The sequence below is a fragment of the Trachymyrmex septentrionalis genome, unplaced genomic scaffold (assembly GCF_001594115.1).
Source record: "Trachymyrmex septentrionalis isolate Tsep2-gDNA-1 unplaced genomic scaffold, Tsep1.0 scaffold37, whole genome shotgun sequence".
Classification (NCBI taxonomy): domain Eukaryota; kingdom Metazoa; phylum Arthropoda; class Insecta; order Hymenoptera; family Formicidae; genus Trachymyrmex; species Trachymyrmex septentrionalis.
Window position 1 is genome coordinate 3875880 of NW_017305536.1, and position 10168 is coordinate 3886047.

General features: G+C 46.0%; 1 protein-coding gene across 1 annotated transcript in view; it reads left to right on the forward strand.

The window, feature by feature from the left end:
- LOC108750395 (mucin-5AC-like) overlaps positions 1–10156 on the forward strand; it is a 35005-nt gene extending 24849 nt beyond the window's left edge. Inside the window, exon 3 of the mRNA XM_018489808.1 lies at positions 8111–10156. Within this exon, the coding sequence (XP_018345310.1) occupies positions 8111–10026 (1916 nt within the window). The 3' untranslated portion in view covers positions 10027–10156. The remainder of the gene's footprint in view (positions 1–8110) is intronic.
- The last annotated feature ends 12 nt before the right edge of the window (positions 10157–10168 follow it).

The following is a 10168-nucleotide window of genomic DNA, read 5'->3' on the forward strand; positions in this document are numbered from 1 at the left end:
TCACCGTCATCATCATCATCATCATCATCATCTTCATCATCATCATCATCATCATCATCATCATCATCATCATCATCGTCAGCATCGCAACTATTACCACCACTTCCTCTGTCCATCGAACGCGACCACGGCCGTCACTGTCGAGTCGCGCCGACGCCGTGTATGACGGCGGCGCGGTGCCGCACGGCGGTGACGACGTAGGTAATGTTTTCATTCAATCCGAAGCTTCAATGATAGCTTCCGTCCATTCATAAAAAGCTTCGTGTGCGTCGGGCCGGCCCCAGGAGCGGCGCTCGCGTTTGCCCTACGTTATCGCCAGATGGCGACGCCGTACTATGCGCGAACGCCGCCCGAGGGACTCCTTCCTCCCTCTCCATTCCCCTCTCGCCGGCCGTGTACGAGCCCCCCCTCCCCTTTCCTCCGCCTGCGCTCACCCCGCCTCCACCTCTTTTCACTTTTTCTCCTCCGTCCCCGCGTCCGACTGTCGCCATTCATGGCTTCCTTCCCACCGTCTCTCTTCCTGTTTCCCCTCCCTCCGCTTACGTTTCATCCCGCTGCTTCGCGCGTTATGTCTCTCTGCTCGCTTCCCCTGCCTTCGCTCTCTCTCTCTCTCTCTCTCTCGCTCCCTCTGACGTACCTCCTTCGCGTCGGCCGCCGCCTTTCCAGCTCGATTCGCTCGCGGCGTACCCATTGTCAGTCGTTCGTCGGCGGTCGTCGCGCGTGTTTCGTGATTCGTGTCTCTATCTCGCTCCCGCTGATTCTCTTTTACTCCGGTATCCAGCTGTTGCCACGAGTTCCCTCGGATGAGAAAGAACCTCGTTCGTGATCCGGTCGAAAGAGAGAGAGAGAGAGAGAGTGTCTGGTGGATAGAAAATCTAACGCGAGCGAGATCGTTACAGTGATGTAATCCCATCGACAACCTCGACGAAGACGTACTTCTTCGACGTCCCGGGAAGAGAGTAACAAGAGGGCGAGATACTCCGCCCAGCTCGCGTACAAGAACGGTACGAAAAGACGAGGGGAAAGTGCGGCAAGTGCGGAATATGAACGGAGGACGAAAGTGCGAGTAGCGGATCTCTCGCGCTCCCGTCCAAGTGCTCGCGAGTCTATCTGTTTCTGTCTCTTTCTCTCTCTCTCTCTCTCCCCCTCTCTCTTTCTCTCTCTTTCTCTCGTGGATCGTCTTCGATGCCGTCGCCGTGCCAGGCCGAGAGAGAATGCGGATTCGACCGTCGCTACGAAGCGTCAGCCCGAATCCACGGCGACGACGGCGACTCGAGGAGCACCGCGTTCTCGGGAACGTTCTCCCGCGAGTGTCCACGAGATCGTTCTCGCCGTTCCGCGAACTGCCGTCGCGATCGCGCGTGAGAGTGCGTTCTGCTGATCCCGACGAACCACGTCGGCCACGGCGGAACCCACGTTCTTTTCTGGCCGCTCGCTAGTCCTATGAATTTTCAGTAAGTTCTCCTCCTTCTCTTTTCTATTTTGTCTTATCCTATTTTGTTCTTCTCTCTTTTAACGAGTCGATATCGAGTAATCTAAAATCTCTACATCGATATCATATCAATATCAGATTAGCACTTAGACTCGTTTTTACAATATAGAGAAAAATGCTTTTCCTGGTTGAAACTAGAAGATTCTGATTGTATGAATTAAAATTATCCGGTTATCTCAGCTAGATTTCTAATAGATTTAACCAGAAAATTCTGATTCGTTCATTTCAATTAAAATTTCAACCTGATCCAACCAGGTATTTTTCTCAGTGTGATTATCTAAAGATTAAAAGTAACTAAAGAATCCATATATCAATGAAATTCATTCATGAATTCCTTTGATGACTTGAATTTTCCTGGTGACTTGTAAATCTCAGATGACTGTACATTGTGAAAATGAAGCTTTAAAGGTGTTCTTTTCGATAAAATAAAAAAGGTTACAACTTTACGAAATATTTATTTTTTACTTAAAGTAAATTAAAAGAAAATTGTAACAGAAATTCGCCTTTCAACTGATTGCGTAATTTTGGAGTAATTTCTTTCTTTATTTTGGTAATACATAAACAGTACAATTTTGAAAAGATATTTCTTAGCAGTTGCGAGTTTTTTGTAGTCGCCGCATAAACTCGATAATGTCGCGATGCTAATTAGAGTAGAACGATGAGTTTGTCGAATTCTGCTTATTAACATGGGTATGCATAACAAATTCGTCTTGCAATTGAGACGTCGGTTTCATTAGAATCTTTTTTTCCGGACAAGAATACCTCCTCTTTTTCTCACAATCAATTCATTATCGCTACTTGCAGACCGGATGTACATCCGCTAATATCGAAGTTGCGGTCGTAAAGTTCCACACAGCGGCTAACTGAGCTGTGAAGTCAGCTGAACGTCAGTTAATTAAGTAGTAGAATTTTTTATCTTTTACACAATTTTCGTATTAATAGCGACGTTAATCTTGAATCTGCATCTAAATTGTAAACGCTATTAGTTATCCGCGATGCGGCTCTAAATCGTGGTGGTCTTACATCAGAGTAGCAGGCAGGATTTGAGACTAAAAATTATCAATTTATCGAGGCAACGTTCCAATTGACACGAACGATGGTTGGAACTTGAATAAATCCTCCCGTAATCCGACTTGTCTCGGTTAGTCTTGAGTCTTTATAAACGCGTTAGGATGGAAATCGTAATCATGAGCGAGGTGTCTTTTCCACTCTGATTATAACACACAGCTTCCGTATCGGGGCAACGAGAGCGTATAATCGGTCGTCGTGGTCCACGACGGATTTCACGAGATTCTGGTAATCGCGTGGATTTCTACGTGCAATTATGCGTGGCGATATTACGCGCGCGCGTATGCACGCGCAGAGAGAAGGAAAGACGTGCGTTATCGTCCCATGTAATTGAAACTCGTTAGCGGATCGCGCCACACACGAATCTGAAACGCCGAGGAAACAGATAACGGGAGGAAGTACCGTATCCGGCCTTATCGCGCTCGTTTCCGAACGGAATTAAAGGTCGCTATATTAAAACGCCGGGATTCATGAGCTCGCATCAAAGGAGCTTTATGCGCGACGTTCTAGCACTGGCTAGTCTCGATGTGACAGATAAACGTGCTTGGAGGGGGGTAGAAGGAGTCTCTGCGTATTCATAAGGCCCACATTTTAAACACACAATCCCGCGCTCGAAATGTATCTTACAGATACGTACCTTAAATATATTCTATTGGCGATTTATAAAATGACTTCACAGATGTTTCTTTGTTACTCCGCTTTTACGCTTCAAATCTCTTAATCGTTTTTTAAACACGTTTAGAATATTCCGTCTACTTCTCCCTTTCTTCCTAAAACCCACAATAAGTGTGAAATTTTCTGCGAATTTACGAATATTTTATAAAATAACATTTTGCGCTATGAATTGTGTACACTGTAATTTTTTAAAAACTTTTTTTTAAGACTAATTCCTTTTTTTAAGATTTTTTTCGATTCACTAAAATTTCCGAGTAATATTGCTCCTCGTGAATTACGTGCTACGACCTATTTTGCTTGAGACTGGATAGTTCATCACACGGAATTTCCCCGGATTTACAAAAAAGTCGTCAAAAGTTCGCGATAATGTTGCTACAAGCAAATTATTATGGTTTACGATTCAAGACGTTTCGTAAATATTCCGAAATTCTGTTTTCTTATCGGTGTATTTAATCAAAACTTGTTGCGACGGCTCGTTAGTTATGCATATCTAGACCGCAGAGGAAACCGATATCGAAGGAAGAACTTATCCACTCTTATCGTGGATGTTTCCGACTAACGTTAAAACTGTTTATGCCGCTCGACGGTGCTAACTCGTGCGCGTACATTCACATAATATCATGCTTTTTGCCAGTTTTGCTTCGTTTGTTCGATTTAAAATTAGAAAAAAAGCTTAGCTCCATGAATATATACATTGATTTACGAATAACATTCCCGCATGTCCGTCCAATTATTTCCACATTTAACGCGATTTATTTTTTAATTAACTCCTTTTTTCAGAACTATACATTAATTTTTTTTTTAAATTCCCACAAATATATAAAATTATACGAACATTCGTTGTATATCTCAAAACGATTACTCAAAGATTAATCGAACTTGTTGGATCTATGAAACTCGAGAAGCAATATTATTCCTCGGTTTTTTTGCATGCAACGTAATACAATGTTTATTAGTAATTCGATAAACGTGCAGCACGCGGATGTTGTATTGCATAATCATCGTGTTGTCATCAATTAATTTATCAGAAATTTTCTACGAACTTCTTTTGTTTCGCGCGGTTCATGATCGATTCATTTAATCGTTACCAGGAAAATCCGCGAAGACGATCGATCGATCAACGATGTATCTGCGACGAAAAATAATTCGCCTATCTTTACGAATCGAGAGAGAATTCTGATTGATCGTGAGACCCGCTTTTAAAATCGATAGAACGTTTTAAAGAGTTACAAATATAAAATGACAAATAGCTGTGGCATAAATAATGTTCGTTTCTAATTCTTAGACTCCGGGAAAAGAATGAAGAGCTAGTTGTATCGTGATTAAAATTAAATTACATTGGCAGAAGCGGGGATAAGACTGGTGCGCGTTTCAATGTAAATTAACTCTTAATTAATCTCGATTCAACTTACACTTCATCTTTTTCTAATTCTTGGATCTAGAAAAGGATGAAGAGCTAGTTGAACAGAGAATTAAAATTAAACTACATTGATAGAAACTATAATAGTATAAGACCAGAAATAAATCGCACACAAGTTAAACTGCATTCCTGCAAGAAAATAAATTCGAGAATTTATAAATTTACGAATCGCGCTTTACGAATAAAATATTGTGCGACTTCTCTTATACCTGACAGCTGACTCCTTTTTTTTTTTAATTCGTATTTCTTTCGCCGCGCGGGACGTTGAATCGTCAATTCCGTCCACACGATCTGTTAGTCGGCGCAGATCAACCAAGATGCGTTTTCGCTACGAACGCTAGATTCAGCAAAATCGTAACAGCCAGCAAAATTATAATCAAGCCGGGAGGGGAACGTCGGGGGGGGGCCAACCAGAACCAGTCGAGGCGCACCGGCCGCTCTCGCGTTCGCTCGCGAAACGCTCGTCTTATCTGCGCGGCGCGGACGGTTGGCGCGGAGCGGTTAAAAGCTTTGACCTATGGCAGTCGGTCGACGATAGCCGGCCCGTGCATTCCACTCTGAGCGCACCCTTTCTGAATGGCCCGCCTGTTTCTTGCCGCGATCGCTCGACGCCGCTCCGCTCCGCCGCGACGACGAGCGAGAACCGCCGCTGGCGTCGTCTAGCGCTCGAGTGGCTGCTCGTCTCGCGATTGGCGTAAGTCGAATTTTCAACGCGTTAATGAAGCGTCCACGACGATTTCGAAATACGATGCTTGTAACGAGGTATTTATGTAATAGTATTGTAATTGAGCGAGGATTTTTGTCCACGATTATTTACGAGGGATGTACATACAAGGAAGGCTACTGATTGATACTCGTTTCTATCAAAGCAGTTGAATTTGATTTTCGGTTCATCTAACTCTTTATCTTTTTCTAGACCTAGAAAAAGATGAAGAGTTAGTTGAACCAAAGCTAATCTACAATACATTGGTAGGAATGGGCATGAAAGATTTTAAGACGTGATTCCACACACAAGTTCAAAACAAAAACTTCATACGACTATATATGTCCAAAATGGCTTGGACTTAAAAATACAAGGAGAATGTCAAAGGGAAGATTTTGAAAACCATTCGAGTTATTTTGATAAAAATCGTACAAAGTTTCATCGAAATAATCAAAGTTATTTTTGAAATTTTTGGATAAACAATTTTTCCTTTACTAACTTCAACACTTTGTGCCTTTAAAACTAGGGGCTTCGAAACATATTATATAAAGTTTTCGTTTTATTGATTTGTTTTATAGATTTGTGTAAGGAACAATCTTCTTCAATTTTTTTAGAGTATTTATTAATCTATATAGATTCCTATACAGCACAGATCTCCAAAGTACATTTTATGAAATTATTTGAAATAAATTCCAGTCGAATTGTTCAATTATTTCCTACATTTCTATTATTTTCTGGGAATATTTCTTATCGGAATCCATTTAATAATTCAATACGTGCCCAAGAGACATCCTAAAGATGAAACGTTTTACGTCCTAAGAGTGCTCTCAGAACGCCCATTGGATAAAATTACTGGGTCCTTGCAAGGCGGTCAAGGTGTAGATACTTTCGAATATCTACATTTCGTAAAACGTGTCACGAGGTAGCATAAATAGAACGTTAATTCCGATTTGAGAGATAACGGAACGCGGGCGTTTTGGAGATTTTCGCGCAGGAGATTGATACAGTCTCGTCGAACCGCCGTGAATCGGAGCGCGCTGCAAAACCAGGGGAAACGACGAAGTGGAGCGACTGATAAAACGAAGCCGGAGGAAACTCGCGGAGCGTCCCACGATTAATGATCTCGATATACGCACGATTCTCGGAACGCGCGTAATAATCGGGCGCGCCTCGAAAGCCCGAACGCACTGAGAGAACGCACTCGTTCACGTTTACAGTCGCAGAATCTAATTCTGCGCCATTCCTCGGCGACCACCGCCGCCGATCGCCGTTTAGCTCAGGTGAATGAGCGAGCGACGTGCACGCGCGAAGGTGCATGTGTGCGTAATCGATGCAACAACACGATTCCGAATGCAGGTTTGCGCGTAACTCGGGAGTGGCTCTCGTAGAGGAGTAGAACGTTCAAGAGCCTGCTCTCGAAAAGTAACGCTCGGCTCTCTTTCTCAGTCTCCACCCACTCTCGATCCTCCAGAATTTCCTCATCTCTCAACGCTCAATTCCGATTCTCTCATTTTTTTTTTATCTCTTCATTCTCACGTCGTACAATAAATCTGATCGATTGTAAAAAGTTAATCAGACCGCGGAGCAAATCCTTTCTTATGTTATAAATGAAATTATAACGTGACCACTTAACGTCGTTGGTCGATTCGCATTCCGTTTTTCATTCACCGAGAGTGCGTAAGACTCGAAAATCCCAAGCGCGGCTTTAGTTGAGGTAAAAGCGCGCCGTCGAGGACGCGCGATCGGTCGCGCTCGAATGAGACTCTCCCGGTTCTTCCACACCGTGGGCGAACCGCGAGTGGGTTGGTGACCACCGAATCGAGAACTCCACGGCCCACTCGTACCATGCTCGCCCACGTAGAAACCGAACCTCTCTTCGTGACCGCGTAGGTGCTGACCCGACGCCTCGCCATACCTCGTCGCTTGGCCATTTCGATTTCTTTGATTTTTCAAAACTTGAGTCCAACTTCACCAACATCTTCTCTTGGCAATGGAGATTCTAGCATCATCTCTCGTTTAAGAGGATACGATCGATATACGAAAGTTGTGTTTATTATAACATTTTATTTTTATCGAACAAATCACTTTTACAGTATTTATTCATTTATTGTGTTAGCTTTAGTGCTATAAACTAAAATTTAAAAAATGATAACAATCTAAATGTTTTTATAAGATTATTTTAAACATTCAAAATAATTTATGCAACGTTTCATTGAGATTCATTGATTATAAAAATTTGAAACGAATAATTATTTTACAAGATAATTAATTTTTACATTGCAATGCAGCTTTAATATTTAAGTACTTTTAAAAAATTTAGATTTTTATCAATATTTCGATCCAGATGATAAGTCGTTGTTAAAATTTTTATGAAACTTTTTAAGTGATTTAGAACAATCTGATTTTTCATGATTTTATTATTTCGAAATATTAATCATATCTCCTGAAAGGTAAAGGAACCTTAGGAAGATACTGCATTATAGGAATATTGTTTTAAAAGGATACTCGCGCGCTATTTTAGAAAGATCATTTATTTTAGGCAATAATTTTCTTTAATTTATACAAGGAAGATATTCAGTTAAATAAAAAAATTCAACACTTTATAAAACTACTTGCTAAAAAAAACTTGAGCAAGTATTTTAAGAAAAAAATATCAATGAAAATATGCAGTGTATCAAGTATATAGATAGTTGTACCTGATGTACCCTCTAATTGAGTGTATAACACGACGTTTCGATTATGATGTTTTCAGGTGGGGATGAAGCGCGTGTCGCGAGGGCGAGAGGAAGCGGACGCGGAGCATTACCGAGCCCCATCCTCGCTAATGGAACGCTCTCGTCGAGAGTGTCACCACCTCGCGCGGGCTGGGCAGTGCGGACTACCGAGGCGACACTTACCCCAACGTCAAGTCAGCGTCCATCGGTTCCAGATACATCGTCGACGTCCGTCGAACGATGGGCTAGCGAGCGGACGGCACCGGTTTGGTCGGGTCGTGCCGCAGCGTCGTTGTCAGCAGCAACAGCAACAGCAACAGCAGCAGCAACAACGGCAACAAACACACGAGGAGGATCGTTCTCCGCAGCGGATCGAGGACCAGCTGGCGCAGCTGGTATCCGTCTCGAGCATCGTCGGGTCGAGGAGAGGAAGGAGTTGGAGGCGACGAAGAAGGTGGAGCATTGGCAACAGTGTCAGGATCAACAGCACCGACGTCATCTTCAGACGTCAGCGACGCAAGGTCCAGGTGCAGCAGGACGATTTGAATTGAGCGGTCGGCCGATGTCGCGTAACGATGCGATATCGCCGCTCACGCGGCCTCCCACCTCGCGAACGAACATTACCGGGGACGGCAACGACGACTGTATCGGCGGTGGCGCCGGCGAAGACGCGGACTCGCGTCTCGTTCATATCGAGACGCGCGTACATGATCACAGTCGGCCGTTTCCGCCACCGCGGTTGCCGCTCGTGCACATGACGACGATGCCGTCCGTGCCGCCACCGCCACCGCCACCGCCACCACCGGCGTCGCAATCGGTACCCGGGTCTCCGACGTCGCTCCGCGTCGCGCCTCTCACCATGCCTCTGACGCCGTTATCGAGTTCCTTCCGTAGCAGGCCGTCCCTGCGTCGCCCGCAGAACGTAGAGACGTCACCGAGCGACGCGAATTCCAGGAGTCTGCTGTCACCCTCGTCCACGGACACGACGATTACGACGATCGCAACGTCGCCCCGGAGTCCGATCGGCGAGGTGAGCCTCGCCACGCCACGACCGGATGGCGAGAGGACCATCAACGAGTACGTCGAGACGCCGTTCAAGAACTCGCGTTGCAGTCAGGAACGACGCCTCGATGCCGATAGCAAGCCGACGGCCGGCGACTGTCCGAAGAACGAGAGGAGGCATCATCATCATCACCACCACCACCACCACCACCACCACCATCATCACCACAGAGGTCACGATGATTCCACGGTGGTGCCGACGCATCGGGGACGGGGTCGTGCGAGGAATCAGAGTCTACGCGGTTTCAGCGGTTCGGCAACCAGCGGCTCTCCTCCCGTCGCCACGTCGACGAACACGGCGGCAGCGAATGCCGTCACGAAGCAGCCGGTCTCCTTTACCAAGGAACCGGCCAACGCGCTTGGCACGAGGACCTACGATCCGGCTGGTCTATCGATCATATGCGATTTTTGCGGTAGATGCCGATGTGAGTCGTGCCGGGAACCACCCCCGCTCCCTAGTAAGTGGCTCTGTGACAATACGTGTCTCTGCTCGGCGGAGACCGTCCTGGACTACGCATCGTGCCTGTGTTGCGTCAAGGGTCTCTTCTATCACTGCGTCGACAGCGGCAGCGGCGGTGGCGTCGATAGCAGCGTCAACGGCGAGGCCGCGACGAGTTGCGCGGACGAGCCGTGCTCCTGCACCGGCAACCGCACGGCATCCAGATGGGCCTGCCTGGGCGCCCTGTCCCTGGTGATGCCCTGCCTATTGTGCTACTGGCCTCTTCGGGGTTGCGTTACCCTCTGCGAGGCTTGTTACGCGCGTCACGCCGCACAAGGCTGCCGGTGTAATCCGAACGCGACCGGTAGCAGGCATCACCCCATCACCAGCGATATTGGAGACTCGAGGGACCCGGAGAAGAGGCTGCTGGATCCGGTCACGCCGGAGCTTTGAGCGCGGTCCAACCTGTCCACGCACGTGGAAGAAACGCCGCGTGTTTCCTCAGTGATCGGAAGATCAGGAAATTTTGAAAAACATAGGGCCCCGCCCTGATGGACATATCGGACGTGGGGGATGTGTAGGGGTGGGGGGGGGG